Here is a 23,482-nt window from a genome sequence, read left to right on the forward strand (position 1 = left end):
CTTATCTCTCTAGGGTCATTTTATTATTATTATTATTGGTGTTTTTTTATGTTTTTTTTTAAGTATTGGGGCATAGAATTGTCTCTGCCTCCTTCCACATCATGCCAGAACAAAAGTAGATCCTTGTGGTTTTACTTTCAGGGCCTACTCCGTCAATTCCAAAGTATTCTGAACAAGCTGACGCCAGAAAAGCTAGACAAGCTTTCAGCCCAAGCCCTGGGAGTGAAAATCGACTCCGAGGCCCGTCTTGAGGGTGTCACAAACCTCATTTTTGAGAAGGTAAGACTGTTTGACTTGCTTGTGTCAACAAAGTCTTATTTTTTAGGAATTGGTTTTTGGAGAGGGAAGTCATGGGCAAGAGATTGAAATGAATGGTTTCTGAGGTGATAGTGGTTTTATAAGTATTTGTTTTCCATAGTGATCAGTTTAGCAATTGAAAAACTTTTTTGTGTTTGAATGCGTAAAATTGCAGTTGGTCTAGATATTAAAATAGCTTTTGCGAAAGATTGTGATGCTTACGCAGTGGAAATGGTTGGTTTACCGGCCTCTTCACTTGAATCCATTTCTTACCAGTAGGGAGAGGTGTTTTGGATTGAAGAGGGTGTTTTGTGTCTGTGTATCTGTTTTCCATGAAACATCTGTGGGATACATGAAGAATGATAATATGCTGGGAGTAATGTGTACATGTGAGGACGTGTACAATTGAGGATGGGTGCATGTCTGAAAATGTTACTGGAGTATTCACAGATAACACATCTGTTTTTGTTTCTTTCAGGCTATCGACGAACAGAAATTTGCCCGCGTGTATGCAGAGTTTTGCAACAATTTGCTGAAACTTGTGAGTCTTCAGTGCCTTTCTCTCCCTCCCCTCTTTGCCTGCCTCTCTCTCTCTCTGTGGTCATTTTCTCTGGGGTGCCAGGATGTGTCTGGGTTTCACCCTTCGCTGTGTTGCTGGTTGCACGCTTTCTGTCTTGTTCTCTGTCGACCTGTCGACAGGCTTAGATACTTGAAACAACACCTTTATCAAGTTTTGAATATTGAATCCTTGATATCAGTGAAAATGAACAGGTGATTGGGAGAGGAAATGGGGTCAATGTGGCAGAAAATGGGAAATGTGATATGAAAGGGTAACACCAATTCAAAAAGTCCATTGGCTGTTCAGTTTCCGTCGTAGTACAGTCCTTGCAGCCTAAGCAGTGACCAGCGGTGAACGTTCAATCCTTGGTTGCAGTCAGATGCTGCATATTCTTCTGAATGTTGTTAGATGTCCCTTAAATGCAGTCAGATGCTATATCCCCCCCTGAATGCAGTCAGATGCTATATCCCCCCCTGAATGCAACCAGATGCTATATCCCCCCCTGAATGCAGTCAGATGCTATATCCCCCCTTGAATGCAGTCAGATGCTATATCCCCCCTTGAATGCAGTCAGATGCTATATCCCCCCTGAATGCAGTCAGATGCTATATCCCCCCTGAATGCAGTCAGATGCTATATCCCCCCCTGAATGCAGTCAGATGCTATATCCCCCCCTTGAATGCAGTCAGATGCTATATCCCCCCCTGAATGCAGTCAGATGCTATATCCCCTCCTGAATGTAGTCAGATGCTATATCCCCCCCTGAATGGAATCAGATGCTATATCCCCCCCTGAATGCAGTCAGATGCTATATCCCCCCCTGAATGCAGTCAGATGCTATATCCCCTCCTGAATGTAGTCAGATGCTATATCCCCCCCTGAATGCAGTCAGATGCTGTATCCCCCCCTTGAATGCAGTCAGATGCTATATCCTCCCCCTGAATGCAGTCAGATGCTATATCCCCCCCCCCTGAATGCAGTCAGATGCTATATCCCCCCCTGAATGCAGTCAGATGCTATATCCCCTCCTGAATGCAGTCAGATGCTATATCCCCCCCCTGAATGTAGTCAGATGCTATATCCCCCCCTGAATGTAGTCAGATGCTATATCCCCCCCCCTCCCCCTTAATGCAGTCAGATGTTATATCCCTATTGGGGAGAACTAAGAGTGAAGCTGAGCCACCTAAATGTTACCTAAAATTTCACTCGTCAGAATCTGTCAATTTTCATGTTTTCTTTCATTGAACATATAACAATATTGGGATTACAGTGACTCGGCCAAGTGTCATAGAGAAGTGTGTTTTCTGTCCATATTGCTTGAGTGTCTGGAGCCAAAGGGTTGTGTCTGAAGTTGGTAGCACAATGATTCATGTTGTTTGCAGCCAAAGGTGTTGAACAAAGAAGGGAGAGAGGTCACCTTCCGTGGGGTTCTCCTGACGAAATGCCAAAAGGAATTCGAGAAGGACAAACTGACAGAGAAGTCCTTGGAAACACGCAAGAAGGAGTTGGAGGATGCTGCCCAAGCCGGCTCCAGTGAGGTAGGTGACTTGTCTTGTCCAAGTGTTGGGGAATGACATGTTAGCAGCCAGACGCTGTGATGGATTGCCTGTACAATCCTCTGGGTGTGAAGCATACCATCTTTGGTAACAATTCCTCAAAGGAATCCTTTGTATATTTCGATCATTACCTGTTGTCTCAGTGTTATTACGCACCTCCTTTATAAGAGGGAGTGGATGATGTGGGAGATAAATTGTTCCAAAAGGTCTGCATCTTTTTTTTTTCTGAACAGAGTGATCAGCAAACAGAACTGAAGAACCACATCTATTGCACAGTAATTTCCATGTCAGAATGATGAATCTGATTTATCAAGCAAAGGTAGGAGTGGCTCAAAATGTTCTATGATGCAAGACAACTATTTCTGGTCTGTTGATATGGCCTGCAGACTTTGACATGCATGATATTTTTTTTATATGTAGTATGGCAGTCCCGTTGAAACTGTGGGTAGCTGTGTATCATACAAAACCATGGGTAGCTGTTTACACAGACCCAGTAGCTGTGTATTGTAAACAGATCAAGTAGCTGTATATTGTACACAGACCAATCTTGAAAGTGCTGCTTGTGGGGCCAACAGAGTGAACCGTTTTGGTTTCAACAGGACAGGAGTAGCGCTCAGGAAGAGCTGGCTCAGGCCACCAAGAAGGCCCGCCACCGCTCCATGGGAAACATCCGCTTCATCGGAGAGCTCTTCCGCCTGAAAATGCTCACAGAGAACATCATGCACGACTGCATCTTCAAGCTGTTGAAACAGCGCGACGACGAGAGCATCGAGTGTCTGACGAAACTCCTGGACACTGTGGGGAAGGACCTGGATCATCCCAAGGCCAAGGTAGGTGTTTGGTTTCCCTTTTCTTGCAACTTTTCTTCTTTCCTTTTTTCCTATCTAAGGAATGCCTATATCCTATTTGTGCTGCTGTATAGTTGCAATTATAAATCCTGAATGTTTTTATGTTTTTTTTTGTTGTTTTTGGGTTTTTTTTTTTATAGTTTTGTGAAGTGTCATGTAGACAGTCATTTATTGAGAATTTGCATCAGTTTTGTGAACCACTGTGTTCCTCCCTCTTTTGAAATATGATCAGGGTGTTAGGAAAAAAAATCAACTTGTTGATGTAATCTGGAATCAGACATAGTAATGATTAATGATAATGACAGACTGTACCCATTGAGACGTTCTGCGTCATCATCTCTCCCTCCATCTCGTGTGTCTTGATCTGTGGGGTAAGAAAAGACATGTACTTGTGTTGCAGCATCGCATGGACCAGTACTTTGCTCAGCTGGAGAAGATGACTGCAGGCATGCAACAGGAAAGACAAGAAAAAGAAGAGCGGGAGAGACAGGAGAGACTAGAAAGAGACAGGCTAGAAAGACTGAAGAGACAAGGCAGACTGGACAGAGGAGACAGGGAGAGACTGGAGAGAATGGAAAGAGACAGACAAGACAGTCAAGACAGGGACAGACAGGTTGGTGGCAAGAACGCACCCAAAGACAAGCTGAGCAGTCGGGTCAAGTTTGGAGTCCTGGACATCTTGGACATGAGGAGGGTAAGATGTGTTTGTTTGTATTTATTATGTTTTATTTATTTATTTATTTTTAGTTTAGCCCTCCCTTTCTTGTTTCTTCTGTTCTCCATAGTCTGTCCAGCCAGTCCTCTGTCTCCTTGTTTTCCTTCCCACACACAAACAAAAATGCGGAGCTAAATTGAAGACGTGTATGCACACATGCACGCACGCACACACACACAATTGCACTGAAAACAAGACACACATAATCTTTCAGTTTATATGTGTATGTGGTTTTTAATATTAGTTGTATCTGTATGTTTATAGGTAAAACCAAACCAATTTAGTAAATCGCCATGCATTTTAAAAAAATAGAAAATGTTTAGAATCTCACCTCTGGATAGTTGTTAATTTCTTAACGTGTTTTTTGTGTATGGCCAGAACGGCATCATAAGTAATTTTCCTTGAACCACATACTTAGCTGTAAGCAGTCTGTCTGTATTCACAATCACACATTTCATTTTTATGTTTCCCTGTGTGTGGAGTGCAGAGTACATTAGAAGCCATGCTGTTGTTTTGAAAGTTTGGGTCGACTGTGTTCAGGACGGATGGGTGAAGCGCAAATACCAGGAGTTGAACCAGCCCACCACGCTGAACGCCATTCACCAGAAAGCCAAGGAGGAGGAGCAGACGGCCCAGTTCCTGAACAACCAGCCTCGACCAGAGCCCAGTGCTGCCCGTGGGGGTGCCAGGCCCAAAGGTCAGTGGTGGGAGAGGGGTGGGGCAGGAAAGCTCTTGGCCAGCCCATGTCTTTAGCTCTTTCTTGCAAGTTCATTTGTTTTTTTAAGAGTTGAAACTATTCATTTCATTTATTGTTGTTTTTAAAATTTTTGATTGATTTATTATTATTATTTTGTAAATAGATTTTTTTACTAAATGAGAATTATCTGCACTGAGAACATGAGGATATTGGTTGAGAGAATAGTGTCATGTCATTGTTTGTGTTACAGGTGTTTTTTTTTTTGTTTGTTTGTTTGTTTTCTTTTACTATTGTGCAATGCTGAATTCATTTTGTCCTCTGGTTCCACTTCAAAAAAATTTTTTTTTTTTTTTAAGAGGGGGGGGGGGGCGTCAAGAGTTTTTTTCAGAATGATAACTGTGTTTTGTGTACATCATGGAGTGTGTGCAAGTGCATATGCTTGCATATAATTGTATGTGTATGTATATGATTGAGGGAGCTTGTGCATAATGAATGTGTGTGTGTGTACACAGGACGAGGGTCTGCACAGGGTGGTGATGCAGATGGATGGAACACAGTCCCTGCCAGACAGGTGAAACAGCAGATTGAGCCCACCCGTATGAAATTGACCAAGGTCAGTTTGCTGCACCTCTGAGTGCACTTTGCCTGTCAGTTGGGGGGTTAGGGAGGTGGGGCTGGAGGGAGGGGGGGGGATTCAAAAGAAGCTGTTCTGATTTTGAAAATGCATACTTTGGCTTTTCTACACTCTTTGAAAACAGTAATTGTAATGTAATAAGAAAATGCAAATTTTGATTTTGTACACTTTTGGAAATGATAACTGCAGTGTGATAGGAAAATGCAGACATTGATTAGGAAAATGCAGACATTGATTTTGTACAGTCTTTGAAAATGGTAATTGCAGTGTGATAGGAAATAGCAGACTTTGATTTTGTACATTCTATGAAAAAGGTAAGTTGGAGTCTGGTAAGAAAATGCAGACTTTTGATACACTCTTCAGAAACTGTAATTGCAGTGTGATACAAAAATGCAGACTTTGATTTTGTATACTCTTTGAAAATGGTAATTGTAGTGTGATAGGAAAATGCAGACTTGGATTTTGTACTTTAAAAAAAATCAAAACGGTTATTGCAGTGTGATAAGAAAATGCAGACTTTGTAGTAGTGTGATAAGAGTTAGAAAAGGATCAAGAAGACTGCAGTGTATGCCAGAAAACTGTCAGCAGCTGTGACAGTGATGAGGGTGGTGGTGTTGCAGACAAACATTGACGCCAACAACGTGACCCTGGGTGGCGGCAACAAGTTCCAGAACTGGGGCCGCGGCAGTCAGGGGGGCGGGTCCCGCTCCCAGGAGCAGGAGAAGCTGGGCAATCGGTGAGTGTCTGGCCCAGGTAGCTGGAGTGATTGTTGAAGTGGTTTTTGTCTTGTTTCGCTTCTCTGTACTTCCTCCACTTGTTGGATGGGGAGGGAAAGGAAGGCCAGTTTCTAGGTTATGGGTTGAAAAAAAAGAAGTAAGTTATGCAAGTATTAATGTCTTGATCAGTTTTTTAACAACTAGGAGATCCTGCTGCTTCAGGTTCTTACATTTCAGGTTGGATAGTATTCAGATTGTTTGTCTCAGGTTATGCAGGTCTTTGTTTCTCTCTTGTTCCTTCTTACTTACCATTGCTTGTCCATAGGTTCAAAGGCATTGCACTTGGTAGTCTGAAAGTAATTTGTGTGATAGGGTAGATATTTAGAAAGGCATGGTACATGCTAAAAATATAGTGGGCAAACAGGGGGTACTCAAAGGAAATCCTCTGTTTTGTAGAAACAATACCTTCCCCAGTTGTCTCTGTCTCTGTTCAAGTCTGTCTTGTGTTTGCTTTGTCTCTCAGTCAGCAGGAAGTAAGATCGTCAGTCTGTATTGAGTGAAGAAAATGTGCTCCCCTTTTAAACCACTTTCTTCCTTGATCAACATTTTTAGAGCTTATTTCTTGTTAGGTTTCATCCTGTTTTAAACTGATGTTCACTTGTTAAATTTTCAAGAAGTCTGACTTCTTAAAGAGTTTGGAATTGAAACTTTTGTTGTTTGCACCCTATATCCCTCCAAGTCTTTCTTCAAATAGAAAAGAATTAAGACTTGACTTTGTAACAACCCCCACCCTCACCCTCCACTTTTCCGTAATGTAGATACTTCTTTATACATTTGTTTGTCTGTGTATGAATGTGTGCTGGAGTGAGTTGATCTCCTGCACAGAATGTTGATTAACCCAGCAGAGTTTTGGCAGCTTGATGTGTACTTCCAACAGGTACAACGCCCTGAACAACCTCACAGACAGCGACGGTCGCCGCAACTATGGGCGTAGCCCTGCCCGGGGAGACAGTCGGGGGAGTGGCCGAATGGACCGCGACCTTGACAGGAGAGACCGTGATCGGGACTTCCGCCGACCCGTGGCACGTTCCTCCATGGAAGAGAGGGAACGGGCAGTAGCCAACACAAGGCAAGTTTTTGTTGTATAAAGCCTTGAAGTCTGTTCTTGGGTAACATATAGTACCGGTTGAACACGGTCAGAGAGCAAGTAGGAATGCTGGTATTTTGATGAAGTCTGAATATATTTTTTGAAACCTGGGTTTTGACGGTGGTAAGGAACTGGGAACTGTCCGACAGTCTGCAGGGTTAAGTAAGTTTGGATGGAAACTGAATGGCAAAAAGATAAGATGCTGTAACATGATACTGTGTTATACAGCAACTCCACATGTAGATTTTAATTTGAGAGAGATAGTAGTGACCTGTCTGTCATCGGCATGAAAACTTGTGAAAGTTTATGGTGTTGGTACAGTGTCAGATTTACTCGTCAGAAGTTAGGTTCATTGACAGAATGTGTCATGCTGTGCAACACTGATATTGGTGGGATTTCTGTTTAGTTATTTGCGTTGACACAAGTGCATTTGAATCGCACAGGAGCCTGCTGGGAGCTAGCGGTGGGACGTCCAATCCTTCCTCCCGAAACGCCAGCCGTGATAACAGCCGCTCACGTGAAGCCCCGGCTGAGGGCGCCAAAAAGGTTGTGGCAGGCGTGGATGCCAGTAAAATGAGCCAGGATGAGTTGGATCGCCGAACCAACACGATAGTGAGCGAATTCATTGAAAACGCCAACATCAAGGAGACGCAGGAGAGCATCGCTGAGCTGAAGAATTTGGACTACAGCTTGCTCATCATTGGCATGCTGGAGAAACTCATAGAAAAGAATGGATCCAAGTCCCGACAATTTGGACAGTTCCTGTTCCACATGGTCAAAGAGAAAGTCTTCACCACCGAAGATCTCATCAAAGGGTATGTAGAAGTGTGAGTGAGAATGCTTGGGAATGTGTGGGCATACAATGGTCAGCGGAAATTGATTGATGTGAGAGGCTATATGAAAGAACTGTGCTCGTTAGGCAAGTGGGGGCATAGCAGCTTAGTTGGTAGCAGTGGAGATATGCTTCCACAGGGAGTTAAAAGCACTGTGGAGTGTTGTTTACATATGGCGAGCAGTGGAGATACGTTTCCACAGTGTAGATGTATCACAGTTCTTTGCTTTGTACCCATGGTGTGGTTATTTCATGATAATTCATTTTGTGTAGGAATATGTTACGTAAGTGATTGAAAGATGAAATTGACTCCTAGTAAATCTCACATTGCGACAAGAAAGCTGTGGAAACTGGTATGAATAACGGAAACCCAAGTTTCTCTCCATGTATGGTAGTGATGATGGGTGTGTGTGGCCCAGGATTGCCTAGTTTAATCTAACTTTGTGACAAGTAAACTGCTGTGAATAACAGAAACCCAACTTTCTCTCCATGTATGTTGGTGTTGATGAGTGATGATGGTGTGTGTGGCCCAGGATTGCCGAGTTCCTGCAGGTGGCAGAAGACCTGGAGCTGGACTTGCCCAAGATCTGGGACTACATGGCTGAGATTCTGGCAGCACTGCTGGTGGACAACAAGATCCTGCCGTTCAATTTCCTGCAGGCCTGTCTGGGGCCCCTCACCGCCATGGGCAGCAAGAAGGAGGTGTGGCTCTTGACCCGGGCCCTGAAGGTGGCTGGGGACATCAAGGTGGGTACTGTAGGCTGGTTGTGCAGGGTGGGATTCTGGCGGTGGTGTTGCTGGTTGGGGGATGGGGATAGTTTTGTACTAGTGGTTGCCAGCGCAGTTCAGTGAATGCTTGACATGGTTTATTCTGTCCTTGTTTGAAATGGTACAGTTTGGTTGTGAGTACTGTTTGGAATGGGAAGGGTTTTTTTTTCCCTTTTGTACCTGACTTGGGAGTTGAGCTTATTGTTGAATTAATGTTGTCTGGAAATGATGTTACATTTGGGGTGAGGGGTGGTTAGGTGTGTGAACATCTACTTACGCTATTCAGGGACATGCATTTGCAAATTTTTCAAAAGATCCAGTGGTGGGACTGTGTTGAAATAGTATGTCCTCAGGCCAGTGTAGTTTGCCATTGTCATTACTTGAAAGAGTAGAAATCAATGAACTACAGTGTTTTAACCCACTATATCTGTTGTAGATTTCCTTCCCTATTATAATGTGCCTCTCCTTTGATTTTTCCACTCCAGGGCAAAGAAGTGATCCAGGCTCAGTGGGCGGCGTCTGGACTCAAACTGTCCGACTTTGGCCTCACTGACAGTGTAAGTTGGGTCGTAATCTCTGTCTGCTCTTGAACGGCAATGGGACTTCAGGAATAGGATCGGTTGCTGAACGAACTTGGCTCCTACAGTGTAGAAAGGTTTTTTTTGGGGGGGGGTTTCCAGGTTGTATCAATTTGTGATTTTTAGGTTTGTGATTTTCAGTAGGGTTATCCTGTGCTGATTTTCCTGTGCTCCAAAAAACAGGTTAAACATCATTTTCACTTAGATTCCTGGCCATGCAACAACCTTCTCTGTGTTAGACATTTGGTAATCAACTGATAGGACTTGCTTGATATAGCTTGGTAAAAACAACATGATTTTGATTTGTTGTATCAACATGCATACATGTACACATGTGCGCGCGCACACTCACATACACTTGCAGACACACCCTCTGTCCTCCCCAAATGAAGATGACTGTTGTGTGCGTTGTGCAGGAGTTGCACTGGTTGATGGGACCAGCGCGCAACGTGGTCTACCAGGAGGTGTGCCGTAGACTGCAGAAGGGTGAAAACAATGAGGAAATCTTCCAGTGGATTGATGTGAGTCACATGTCTTCTCTCTCTCTCTCTCTCTCTCTCTCTCTCATTTTCCCATCTTTAAACCATTTCTTTGCTGATTGAAAATTCTAAGTTTGTGTGTTGACTCTGGCTTGAGAGTTTGTTCACTTGCTTCACATTGGTCTCCTGCTCTCTTTTAGTTTCAAATCAATTACCCTCTTTAAGTCTTTCGCATTAAAATTGGTAATAAGATTAAAAATTACAAAGCTGTCAGCAGTTCAGTCAAGCCTATCATTGTCTGACCTTTCAATAAAGCTGAAAATGTTTGTTCCACCCATGCTGTGTAGAGAGTGATTTTTGATGTGTTGTGAACGTATGTTGTATTTGTTTGAACAGAAGAACGTCAAGCGGGAAGAGAGGGACTCCAATCAGTTTGCACGGGAACTCTTCACTGCCATCTGTCGAAACAGCATCAACGGTGTGTGTCTGTGTGTGTTAATGTGTGGGCGTTTATATATGTGCGTATATGTGCATACGCAAGCCTTGAAGACATCCAATATGAAGAGGATAAGGACATTAAACTTTTGTTTTTATGGTTCAGTAGAGGTACTTCTGGTTTTCGCACAGAGATTTCACAGTTGGGCGTCAAGACAGAGAAGACCGTGTTTGAACTGATATGGGACAATCCAGAACATTTTTGTTTGTATTTGATGTGTGGGTATGTTGTACAGACAAATTGTTTTGTGACTTGCTGATATGTATGGATTATATAGTCATTTGGTGATGATGTTTGGAATGTGTTGTGCAGACAACAAAAAAGCCGACACCAGTGATCTGAAGAAGCGTGTGCCTCTGGTGCGCAAATACGTGGACACCCAGGAAAAGGGAACACAGGCCTTGTTTGCCGTCCAGCATCTGATGTGTGAACTGGAACATCCTCAGGGTAGGTGGAGTGGTTGGGGAGTGGGTTGTGTGTGGACTGGAATGTTCATGTTTCCTTTGAAAAGATCACAGTTCACATGTTTTCTGTGTTAGTTTATGTAAGGAACAGCTGATCGTAAGGAAATCAGTGAAAATTAAATGTTGGCATTTCCAAGAATTTTTATTCTTCAGAAATGCTGTATGATATGTACATAAAAATAGTATTCCGTCAGCTGAACTTCCTTTGAAGATTCTGGCCTCAGTGAATGAAAAAAGAATGGAAATGGTGATGGCTTTTTATATGATGACCCACTGTCACTGTTGTTGGCATACTTCATCTCATTACTACCAGGATCTCTGGAATAGCGCACAGCACACAAACAATATTTGGCTTTCAGTTCTTTCAAATAATGTGTAGTAAAAGAACAATGTTAGCTTTGAGTCTGGCTTTGAGTTGTTTCATATAATATGTAGCATCGAAAAGCTGGATGTTGCATAGAGTGCGTTTGTGTTGATTGTGATGAGTTGGATTGTGTGTGTTGCAGGTCTTGTGCGCACCCTGTTTGAGTTGTTCTATGACGAAGACATGATCTCAGAGGACAGTTTCTTTGACTGGGAAGCTCGGGATGGCCCCCCTGAAGACATGGTGGGCAAAGGAGTAGTGAAGATGAATCTGAAGAGCTTTCTCGACTGGTTGAGATCCAGCAATGACGATGACCGAACGAGTTGATAATGCTCGTTGTAGATAGTAAACTACTGTAAATAATGTGTACAAAGTATTTAATGATGCATTCTTGAGTGATGGAAAACAGTTGACTTGTGTATATTTGAGGATCAGGCATCATCTGCTGATGTATTCATTTGCCAGAGTAAAAACAACAACATTGTTTTTGTTTTTTGTTTATCACAGCAGAAATGAGAGGTGTAAAGTTTCTGCTACACCCAAAGATGTGTCCATTACTTCTCTGGTCTGTCCTCACCCTCTTTTCTTCCTGTGGTCAAGACACGGACAGACACTTCCATTCCTGTGTGTACAAAACTAGCAAGCATGCCTGCTGCGTTTAGAAAGTGTGCGCACATGTTTCTGTGTCTTTGTGTTTTTGCTGCCAGTGATGTGGCTGGCTGTAGTGGTGGACGTGGGAAGCAAGACCTTTGGAATGACTGTTTTTTCTGCAGTAGTGCACCTGACCTTTTTGCTTGTTGCTATATTTGTCCCTCTGGTTGTGGGTTCTGCGTGGTGAATGTTGTTTTCATGTAGCGTCACTTGTTGAGGATGTTGGCATGTGACTGACAAGGGGGTTGAGACTTGGGGTGGGGCGGGGCATTTTTTTTTTCTTTCCATACTAGTAATGACAAGTAAAACGCCAGTGCCTGGTTAGTGTTCATTACCTCATTGTGCCCCCTGCTTTTTCAGTGCCCCGTCATGACCCTTCCACCCCCATCGCCCTAAATGTGGCCCCCCCTTCCCCTCTATGGCCTTTTCTTACCTGCCCTTTATCTTGGCTGAGGGTACTTTGCATGTGTAAGGTCAGCTGGCGATTGGAACAGACCTAGGGAAACTGTTGACTTCACACATGATATGACCGGCTTGGCAGTAGATGGATTTTTTCTCTGTGTGAAAATGAAACCAAGATTACATTTGTGCCCAAACGCAGTCAGCAAACTCCAGCCAGTCAATTTTTCGTTTGACAGCATTTGTGTGGAAACCGATTTCGTCCAACATCTGTAGATCCTGTGTCGTGAAGGCATTGTAGGCTGTTCGATTATGAGCAGTTTTGTCTGATCGGATAAGTCATGTCCAATCAGAAGTTTTCTTGCCAAAAAAGCAATGCTGGCTCAGGGTTTGTTTAAGCTGTTGATATTCATCTAAGGATGAGTAATTTCTTTGCATTTTTTTTCCAAGTCTGGCATCCCTTGTGTGGCCACAAACACCGGGATTGTCTTGGGCCAGATGCAGTGTTTTGACTGGCTCTCTTTGGAGTTCAGATGCACATGGTGCATGAAGGGGATTTGCAGAAAGGATCTACAGAACGGGAACGTAGTTTGTGGACGGCATTTACATTTGTATTCCTGCCTTTTTTTTTTTCCCTCCTGCTGATTGCGTTTCAGCACAAATGTAAATGGTCTGAGGTCTTAGTACAGCTGACTGTTGGAACAAAACAAGCAACTTTTTTGGGGTGACAAGACACCGTGAGCTTAACAGTGCATGACTAGTTTGCCAAGTTGTTCACTGCCTGTGGTTTAGGGTTGGAGAGCCTGTTGTAGTGGATTAGTAAAATGTGTTGATAGACCACAAAGTACATCTTGGTGGTTAATCATCTTTTTGGTTTTTGAGTTGGAGGTATGTGTGTGTGTGTGAGATGGATATTATATATGTATGTAGATATGTGTGTGTGTGTGTGTATGTATATATATATATATATATATATATATATATATATATATATTGTGTGTGTGTGTATGTGTTGCTGTTTACTTGTCAGTGAAAAAAAAAAGTCATTTTATATCCTTCTGTCATTTAAACAACAACAAAAGAAGTCAGTTTACATGCTTTTTGATACAGAACTGAGAGAAACATGAAACCATTGTTCTCATGTTGTTCTGATGCTGTTTGGAGAAAAGACTTATGTCTTTGATGATTAGGACTGATGATTCGGGTTCTGTGGCCCAGAACATGGTGGTGGTGATCTTAGAGAGAGAAGTGATTTTATGTGTTGGTGTCGCTTGATTTTCTGCTGGATGATGGAATATGAGTTCTTGACTGGCCTTTCACATTGTGGGCCGCATCCAACATGGCAGTCACATTACATGTCATGTCCAAGTCTGCTGCAGGTGGATTGATATTCAAAGCTGTAGCCTGAATGGATGCTTTGGTGGTGGGTTTTTTGTTGTTGTCTTTTCAACTCTTTGAAGTCAGAACATCGTAGATATTTTTTCTGATCTTTTTTCTCTTTCCTTTTTCATTACTTGTGATGACTTTTTTTTTTCTTCCATTTTTCATTCTTTGTGATGACTGTTTTTTCCCTCTCGTTTTTTTTTTTTTTTTTTTCATTGTTTGTATTGAAATGTGTAGAATGTTTGGGTGGTGGTATTTTCCAATTGTTTGTAGTAGAACCAAAAAACAAAAAAAAAAAAAAGCAAAACATTAAAAAAAGAAAAAAAAAAGAGCAAAACATTAAAAAAAGAAAAAAAAAAAAGAAAGAATAACATCAAAAAGATGAGGAACAAAAAATAAGAAAAATCCCCAATTCCAATCCCTTAGCTATGTTGAGGACAGTGATCCAGCCACACGTTTGTGAATTGAACGGCGTGTGCGCATGTGTGTACAGGTGTTTCCACACTGGTGGTTCTTTCTGGCTTATGCAGAAAATCCATGGGCGTTTTTTTTTTTCCAGCATTAAGATTGTTTTATTTCACAGAGATTGAATTATGATGATTTACATCTGATGATGCAATGTAATATACATCTGATGATACATTGTGAAACATCTCTTGTGTTTTTCATGTCGATTGTTTGTGACATGCTCTGTGGAGAATGTGAAAAGAGCATTCACAGAATATGCTTTTATGCTTTTTAGATTTCTGTGAGAACAGATTGGGCACAGTTCCATGGTAGAACTTGATGTCTGCATCAAGACGTGTGTATTACAACTTGGCGTTGACCTGTCCTTTGATAGATAAGGGGGATGAAAGGTATCGCTATCTTGGGTAAACAGACCATGCCGGTGTTCTGACATTTCAGCGCCGCTGGTGCATGCTTGATGACTGATATTCATGTCTTGTTGTTCTTGGAAAAACCAGTCTGTTTCAAAATGTTGCATTTACTTTACATATAGCCCTTGTGTAATGAGAAATACTGTATGAAGATTGAGGTATACAGACAGGGGTGAAATCAATAGTCAGTAGCAATATCTGCTCACATGAATGTTCTGTGGAATTAATCAGTTTGATTAAAAAAAAAAAAAATCCTGTGCTTGTTTTGAAAATCAAAAGTTGATCAGTGTAATTTTTTGCATGGTAGATGTATTGGTCTGAAGTGACACCACACAGTTTTTCATGTACTGCTACTGTTTTGCAGTATATGGGTTTGCTTGGCTATTTTTTTCCCTCAGTGGAGACGGGACTGAGATAATTGCATCGTCTTCTTTACTTGAAGTCAGGGGCTAGGACTGCGAGGACACTAGTGTTTTATTACCCCCAAGATAGTGTAATGGAGAAAAAAAAGAAGTGTAATACATGTTTATACCTCCTCCAGTTGAAACCATACTAGACGGAAATTTTTTTTTTCTTATTTTGAAGTGTGCGTGGTTAGAAGGGGTCGGGGAAGGTCCACATTTAAGGATATGTTCACAAAAGCTGCACAGCTAAAGTGACGGTATCTTGAAAGCATTTCACTTCCACCCATTTCTGACAGAATCTAATACCAGATTCTGATTTGCTGTATTTTCCTACACTGTACTCTTTGGACCTGAAATGACAGAGATCCTGTCTTACGGTGAACCAAGAGAGAACTCTTATGGTGACTCCCCTGTGGAGCATTTCAAGAGAACTCCCTTATGGTGAACCGAGTGAATTCTCTCACAGTGGTTGGTTTGTGAATTACTGAAAAGTTAAGACACGGAGAGTTGTTGGACAGTAGACTGTGCTCAAGATAGGTTTCCTGTTTGGCAAGGTTTCTGGACGTTTGATGGAAATGAAGTTTCAAAAAAGTCCTCACAGCTGTCCTTTCGCCTGTAGCTAATTTCTGATTCTGCTTTTCAGTCTATTCTTGTCTTTGCTCCTACAAATCTCAGCCGCCCTTGCGAATGGACGAATGTGATGCGTGATGAGATAGATCCAAATCATCTGTAGTTTTTTTGGTGTCTTTTTTTTCTCAGAATGTTTGGGGGATGTGTGCGAGTCACTCGAGAGGCCTTGTGCGAATTTAGGAGCTGTATTTTAATGTACAGCTTGTGTTGTATGGAATGATGATGTGCAAGAAATGCAATATTTCTTGTACTTGACTTTGTTACGATGAAACTGATGATGATGAGAAAGTTTGTTTTTTTTTCTTGTGAACTGAGTGTTGATTTTTAATATGTTTCACAGCGATGAAAGTCATACACTAATTGGATGTTTGTCCGATTATTCTTCCCCCTGCCCCCTTGGCTCCCATTTCATAGTGTTCTTTTATATATGCATATATTGTGGATTGGTGTATATAGCAACTATGAAGGAGGTGTAGGGTTATGTTAAAGATAAAAGTATTCCTTTTTTTTGGATTATTTTTTGTTCGGTTGTGTTTTCTGGGAATATTTGTGATGGTCATCAAATTTTAGATTTTTTCCTCCCATTTCTGTATTTAGATATTCCATTTTATAGCTTAGGGTCATAAAAGGAGATGTGTGCAGATTTTTTTCCAGCCGAGGACGAAGATAATTGACAGGAAAAGGGGAGAGAAGTTGTGAGAGAAAATCCTCAGCTGAATTGCATCAATCAAAAATCCATTCTTTGCTTGAGTTTTACCGTATTTGAAAATGCAACAGAAGAGAAAATATTCCCCTGTTATTTAGGATAATGGCAACACCAGATGTCAACTGGATTCCAAAATGCATGCATGCTTCTAGGTCATTAACATTTGATAAAGTTCAGTACATTTTTTTTTATGATTTACTAATGTTTTTGAGTGTGTAATCATTTTATCGTATATATTATTTCAGGAAGTTGTTTTCTCTCTTAAATATAGACCATGGCCATTTTAGAATTCAGATGCGACTGAAGTGACTTGAATTATTTTAAAGCATACATGAATGACGGTCATGTTATTGTGAAGAAAAAGAATCATTCTACCAATTCAGTTTGGTTATCAAAAGCTCATGTGATTCTTTGAAAGCGAGTCCTTGTTTTGATGAATGGATGGTTTGAACTTTTTCCTCAGCGCGCTGACTCGCATGAATGTAAAAATGGCTGTTTTCTGGCTACATGGAATTGAAAGTTCAGTTTGAAGTTTAAAGTAAGTTGATTAGCAGGATCAGCTCAGTACACTAAGTGTTATTGCTTGTCATAAAAGCTTTGTCCCCTCCTGATTATTTCTCTCCCCATTCCAGAGACCTTCCCTACACCTCTTTCCTTTTTTTTTCTTTTTGATAGTATCGTTCTTGAAAGCATGTGTGTCATCGTTAGTTGCGGTTTCAGTACAGACTTGTGATTATGACTGTGGCAACATGATGAGGGATACTGATGGTAATGTATTTTGTACATAAACTGTCAGCTTGATGCCAGCATTGTTCATGGCATCACCTCTTTGGCTCTATGCGGTGCTGGTTTGAATTCGGGCTGTTATGATTTTTCTGTTGTCAGCTATCGGGTTTTTTTTTGGTTTTTTTCATATCCTCAAAAAGAAGATACTTCACTTAAGTGGTCACTGTTTGGATGATAAAGAGTGGTTGTGTGGAGAATCCGAGATGTGTTTGTGCCATGCACTTTTACTGATTGCATGCGATGACCCACCCCCTCTATTTTTTTTCAGTGCCCATGTGAGAACTTTCGAGTTGATATACTGTATTCATATACCTTGTATAAAGAGAATTCAAACTTGCATAATTTATGCAACTAGTTGAACATGTGCCACAGTGTAATTCCATCTGTGAGATTCTTTTAAGAAATGTCTGTACAATTGAAATGAAACCGATAATAAAACATAAATAAAAAAACAACAACAGCTGTGTTGTGGTGTTACAATGTGAGGAAGAGCTGATTGAAACAGACAAGGGTGTCATCACATTACAAGAGTGAAGTTGATTGTGATGTCAAATTTGGATTTTGTGCAGAAAATAAAAGTATTGAAATTGAATGCTGTTATACTTCATTATTATTATTATTATATTTTTGTATGGTAGTCTTGCCTGACCATACCATTAGAACAGCAAAGGAGGCAGCTGCTGTCTCAACTGTCTGTACTAAAGTTAAAATAACAGTGGAGAATATCGTGCCCAAGTTAAATTAAGTTCTCTCTCAGCTCTGAGGGCTTGAGGACAGTCGGTGTGGGATAATTCCCAAAGCCCAACTCACCCCCAAAGGCTGCTGCTCAAAGAGCCAGTCTAATGTTGCCTTCTAGTTTGAGAGTGATAGTCCTTCACATGAGACTAATCTGAAAATGGATTCCCATTGTGGTGAAGAAACTATTGATCATACAGCTCTCACTTTGCTGTTGGCCCACCTGTAAGCTAATGTCAACCTGTGATACTGTTTATTCAAATTTACAGATTCTTCCTTTCTGAACTCAGCTTTGGTTCCAGGCAGTGTAGGACCAGTGTTTACACTGGCTGAAAGTGGGCTGAAAATCCTGGCTCTGCTTCGGTGAGCTGAGCGCTGTGCTAACTAGTTGGTCCACTGCATTCCAAAAATTTCTTCCCTGGCCATGGCCTTCTTTATGAACAAATGTCTCCGTGGTCTGGCACTCATCCTGTAGCTACCCACCCTCCCCCCCCCCACTCCCCTTTTTTTTTTTTTGCAGGACGCTTCACATGATTAGTGATTAATTTTTGTTGGATTGTTCTCATAGCAATAAGAGAAAATGAATGCAGAAAACAAGTTTGGGTTTGTGTGGACTGCAGAAGAAACGGAAGTTTTGATCAAAGTTTCGTCTCGTCTTGGGACCACACTGAAAAAAGAATACAAAGCAAAGGGAACTATATTCTAATCTTTGCCCATATTGGCAAGATTTTTTCAGTAGAACATGGCATTAATCGGTCTACTGTTCAGTGCAGTAAAGGAAAAAAAAGAAGAGCGAGCAGCTCTCCACGTAGTAGAAGACGATAATTATGGGGGTGGAAGGAGTTGACAGTAATGTCCGTTCAAAAATTGAGTCACTACCATGATGCATTTCTGGCATTGGCTGGTGGAAGCTTGGTGTGGTTTATGATTTACAGTAAAATCACATCTGCTTGTGCTGTGAGACTACAGCATGCAGAATATACCCGGTGTTTGCTGTAGTGAAAGCACCCTCTCAAAGCGTTGAGAATATAATTTAAAACCTTTTGCACTTATCCTGCCAGACCCCCTCAACTGGAAATCCTTGCCATGTGTTTAAAACCGTTGAAGCCTGCTGCTGTCTTGGTGCCCCTAATTTTGTGACAAGTGTACATAATTGATTGGATTACCATGATGCAGCCAAACAGGACACCTCTGGTCATACACGTAAAATGTTACATGTGTATGAGTGTATGCGTGCGTGACTGAAATCTGATTGAAAGACACCGGAAACGAATGATGAGCGCCCAGTGGCAGCTGTCAGTTGGCTCTACACAGGTAAGCAGCCTGTCGTGTAAATGACTTGTGTTTGTAAAGCACTTAGAGCTTGGTCTCCAACCAATATAGGTGCTATATAAATATCCATATCACACTATCATTTTATTTGTCTCCTAAACCCAGCAGGTTTATCTGACATGATCACAAAAATGGGTGTAAAGAAAATGAGCTTCCTGTATATCCGGGAAGACACAGGCAACAGATGATGCTCCACATCAATTTGATGGGATCATTTGAAGAGTGATATTGATGCTGGATGCACATTGATTTATTTTTCTTTAAAAAAACAAAAAACAAAAACAAAACCAAAAAAAACAACAACATAATATATGTCTCCTGTTAATAACCAAAAGTTGCTTTTTTTTAATTAAAAAAAAGTTTCAGCACAGGTTTTATAGGGGTTTTTTTTATTGTAAAGAAAAAAACAATAAGTAAATGAAAAATGATAATAGACATGCCTTGTGTACCCCTTGAAAGGTCATTTCAAGATAATTCACATTTGTTTTTTCTGTTAACTGCTCGTCCATAAAATTTCATGCCAGACGAGGATTCAAGGTGCATAACTAAAAAAAAAAAAAAAAAAAAAAGTTAAAATAATGTCCCTTTGATCCAGGGTCAGTTTGAACCATCAACGGGGGGTGGGGGGTGAGGGGTGGGGGGGTTAATTATTTTTTACTCAGCAAGTTCGGTAGGTGGACTATCCCCAGTCCATTTCCCTTTCTTTTTTCAAGCAAGCCTTGCCACTTTTTTTTCTCTTTTCCGCAGTCTATGATGTACTGTCTGTGCTTTTTGGCTCTGGCGATTACGTAGTGAGATGTAAACACTGCAGTCTGGGATGCGCACTAGATGCCCATTCTGCAGTGTTATTTTCCAAAATGGCCTTTTTTTTATGTATTTTTTGTTTGAGCTTGAAATATTGTTTTATGGCTCCCCCCCCCTTTTTTTTACGATTTTTTGCAATCTGGGGATGATAAATTAAGCAGAATGGCTGGCGTCCTCAGCATGGCCTAGTCTTATTTGCCATAAGGAGCTAAATGGTTGGGATACTGTCATGAACTGTGTTTTGTGGGTTTAAAAAAAAAATTAAATGTGACAGTTTTGTGTTGACGCGGGTGGACATTTGTATGGTTTGACAGTCCTGATATGGCCCTGTGCGGTGGGCAGGACTATAAGCGACAAGAACAAGTGACGCCTCCTTGAGAAAGTGAACTGACTTGTGGCGCAGTGGTAACGTGTCCGCCTAGAAAGCGAGACAGTCTGGGCGCAGAGGTTCGAATCCCACACTTGCCAGTATTTCATTCTAACCCTCCACAAGACGTTGCCGCGATGGTAGTCTGGAATCTTGGCATTCGGATGTGACGATAAACTGAGGTCGGCCCATGTGTAGCATTCACTTTGCGCACGTAAAAGAACCCACGGTTACAGGAGGGTCGTCCTTGGCAGTATTCTGAAGAAAAATCCACTTTGATTAGAAAACAAATACACTTGGATGCTGGAGGGGGGGGGGGGGAGGGGGGGGGGGGGGGGGGGGGGGAGAAAGAAAGGTGGCGTACAGTACGGGTACACACTCCCAGGGAAGAACAGACGAAATTCCACACAGAGAAATCTGTTGTGACAAACGTAATACAAAACAATACCATATGATGATGATGATGATGCTGATAATGCAGACTGACGCTAACTCTTACCAAACAGGGAGATCTTGGTGTTTGCAGCAAAATGTTGGGAATGTGCGTGTATATTTTCCGTGTGTGGGGGGTTGATGGGGTGGGCCAGGGTGTGTGTGTGTGTGTGTGTGTGTGTGTGTGTGTGTGTGTGTGTGTGTGCGTGCATGCGTGTGTGTGTGTGTGTGTGTGTGTGTGTGTGTGTGTCGGGGCTCGTGTGCCTTAACGTGTAGTGTTGGGCCTGAGTACATTTGTTTGTGCTTTTATATCATCGTCATTATCATCATCATCTTCTTCATTATTATTATTATTATTGTTATCATCATCATCATTTTCATTATTATCATCATCATCATGATTATCATCATCATCATCATTGTTATTATTGTTTTCAGTTTCTTCTTCTTGTTGCTGGTGTTGTTCTCTGCCGTCTAACTCATGAGTGAAAACCACCCTTCCACTTCACAACCGGAAACGCAGCCAGGGCTCACATAATGGTCTATGACGAAGGTGGATTTCCCCACGAAAACTCCTAAGTGCCCATTCCGGCATTTGTTCACAGTGGGGCTCCATCTTTTTCCTGCTGTCTGAAACTGTCTGCATGCTCAGCATCCGCGTATGGTCTCTGCCCACGCACTTCGTGCAAAACAGATCACTCCAAGTTTGTTGACACAGCGAGCGAGACAACACCAACAGTCGTTTTTTTTTTTTCCACGCCCTTCCGTTTTTTTGCCAGCGCCACGGATGATTGGACAGTACACTTTTGGCTACAGAATTAACAGAATCTGAGTGCTAAGGATCTGGAGATTGAAGAAGTACACGTTTCGCTTTGGTCGCCACTTTTCAGGTAATCAATATTGTGACTGTGAACCCACTGACAACTTTGGTTTTACTTTTGTTGTTGTTGTTAAGTGAACCCACTGACGACTTTTGTTTTACTTTTGTTGTTGTTGTTGTTAAGTGAACCCACTGACAATTTTTCTTTCACTTTTGTCGTAGTTGTTGTTTTGTTTCACTAGTTTCGACCATTTCAGCCTAACAAGTCCATCTCGTATGAATGGTGTGGAGAGAGCAGATTCAGTGAAGGGTTTAGACAATGCTGACAAGTGGACCTGCGCGACTCAGTACGTGAATCTTTCACAGGTGTAGCTATGTCTGAATCATGTGCAACTGATCGGCATTGATCCGAACACTGTTTGAAAAGTTTTCAGACCATGGCATGCCTTTGGTCAGCAGTAGCTTATTTACAACATGTTCATGCGTTTTTCAATGCGGTACGTGGCAGACCAACCAGGATGTTTATTGTGATCGTTGACGAGGATGATGAACGCAGGCCTAAGAAAAATGACATGTGGCGTGTACTAACCGACCCTTCTAATAAAGTACAAGGAAGACTATAACGCGAAATGGTCCATGTCAAGAACAGGACCCGACACCTGTCGTCCCAAGCCGACATGTTCTTTGTTTGCGTCTGCATGGTGTGCAGGGCCAGGAACAGACAGTGACTGTCCGACTGGTACAAACTGTCATAGCAGACGATTTTTCGTAACTGTCTGGTTAAGATGGCTGCACATTAGTTTAGCTGCTGAATCAGTATCAAAATTGAGTACACTAACCCTCAAAATAAACCTCAAAATAATCCTCAAAATAGAGAATAAAAGTGATCAGTGAAATGGATTACCATTGTACTAATTGTACTAATGGTTTTATCATTTTATCATTTCATCTATTTGATAATTTCATCTATGGACGAAAATCATTGTTAGAAGATGTCCCTGAGTTAATTAAGTATACTACAAGAGAGGCAAGGCCTCCAAGAATCATGACTTGTGGTGCGAATTTAAGGTAGTAGTACCACCCAAACTGAAACTTTTTTTGGTCATTTTTGGTATGTGGTCTTACTATTGTTTTATTTTTATGTAACTGGCCTTAGAATGAGAAAATACATTAGAAATGATGTAGCAGGGCTTAAACTTTGCAGAAAACAATTTTTAGGTGTCTTTGGAGCCGAAAATACAGAATGTTTTTATTTTATTTCATGGTTTTTCAGTGATATCTCCAGAACTAATTGAGCTACATTGTTCAGATTTTCCACCTGTTGCATTGACCTCAATTTTGGGTTCTCTTGTGCAGTTAAAATGCTTTTTTAACGTCCTTTTTTCATCACATTTTTTTCTTGTAATGCGAGCAACCACAGAAAGAAAAATTCTAATAGCCCTACCCGCTTTCTGTTTGGGTTATGTTGTAAAACTATCCATTTTTGTTTGTTTGGGTGAAATTTGAAAGCTCCCCAATGTTCAAATTTGTGTCAAACAGTGGAAAAGTAAATAAAGCAATGTCCATATCCGCGATGCGTACAATCTGTATTTTCGGCTCTAAAGACACCTAAAAAAAATTTTTTCCCGCAAAACTGATAATCTGTCAAAAAGACACACTGATGTGACCTTCACCCTCCACTTAATTTAAAAGCATCGGTAAGCTGGCCAAAACAAATACTACATCATAATCGTAAATAATAATAATACATAGAATTTATAGCGCGCTGAATCTTGTGCAGAGACAAATCAAAACGCTTTCACACCAGTCATTCACACGTATGCATAACTCTAAACTTGAGAAACAGAAGACCAGTGAGAGGCAGGGAATGGAGGCTATGTTGTGAAGAGGTGGGTTTAAAGGTCAGACTTGAAAGAGCTGAGTGCTGAGACCTGTCGAAGCGAAAGAGGAAGTTCATTCCAAATGCAAGGTCCAGAGACAGAGAAAGGACGGCCGCCGGCCGACA

At 41.5% G+C, this 23,482-nt stretch overlaps 2 protein-coding genes across 6 annotated transcripts in view; both read left to right on the forward strand.

The window, feature by feature from the left end:
• Nucleotides 1-13,948, forward strand: part of LOC143301823 (eukaryotic translation initiation factor 4 gamma 3-like) — an 83,210-nt gene extending 69,262 nt beyond the window's left edge. For all 5 annotated transcript variants that reach the window (XM_076616227.1, XM_076616224.1, XM_076616228.1 and 2 more), the window contains 16 exons: nt 142-279; nt 776-838; nt 2,239-2,394; nt 3,012-3,242; nt 3,661-3,954; nt 4,516-4,672; nt 5,185-5,285; nt 5,927-6,042; nt 6,960-7,151; nt 7,613-7,984; nt 8,535-8,748; nt 9,255-9,326; nt 9,764-9,868; nt 10,223-10,304; nt 10,635-10,769; nt 11,293-13,948. In XM_076616227.1, the coding sequence (XP_076472342.1) occupies nt 142-279; nt 776-838; nt 2,239-2,394; nt 3,012-3,242; nt 3,661-3,954; nt 4,516-4,672; nt 5,185-5,285; nt 5,927-6,042; nt 6,960-7,151; nt 7,613-7,984; nt 8,535-8,748; nt 9,255-9,326; nt 9,764-9,868; nt 10,223-10,304; nt 10,635-10,769; nt 11,293-11,477 (2,613 nt within the window). In that variant the 3' untranslated portion in view covers nt 11,478-13,948. The remainder of the gene's footprint in view (nt 1-141; nt 280-775; nt 839-2,238; nt 2,395-3,011; nt 3,243-3,660; nt 3,955-4,515; nt 4,673-5,184; nt 5,286-5,926; nt 6,043-6,959; nt 7,152-7,612; nt 7,985-8,534; nt 8,749-9,254; nt 9,327-9,763; nt 9,869-10,222; nt 10,305-10,634; nt 10,770-11,292) is intronic.
• Nucleotides 13,949-21,252: 7,304 nt separating this feature from the next.
• LOC143301727 (ubiquitin-conjugating enzyme E2 J2-like) overlaps nt 21,253-23,482 on the forward strand; it is a 24,459-nt gene continuing 22,229 nt past the window's right edge. Inside the window, exon 1 of the mRNA XM_076616117.1 lies at nt 21,253-21,547. The gene's annotated coding sequence lies outside the window, so the exon portion shown is untranslated. The remainder of the gene's footprint in view (nt 21,548-23,482) is intronic.

Source organism: Babylonia areolata, chromosome 28 (genome assembly GCF_041734735.1).
Source record: "Babylonia areolata isolate BAREFJ2019XMU chromosome 28, ASM4173473v1, whole genome shotgun sequence".
NCBI lineage: Eukaryota > Metazoa > Mollusca > Gastropoda > Neogastropoda > Buccinidae > Babylonia > Babylonia areolata.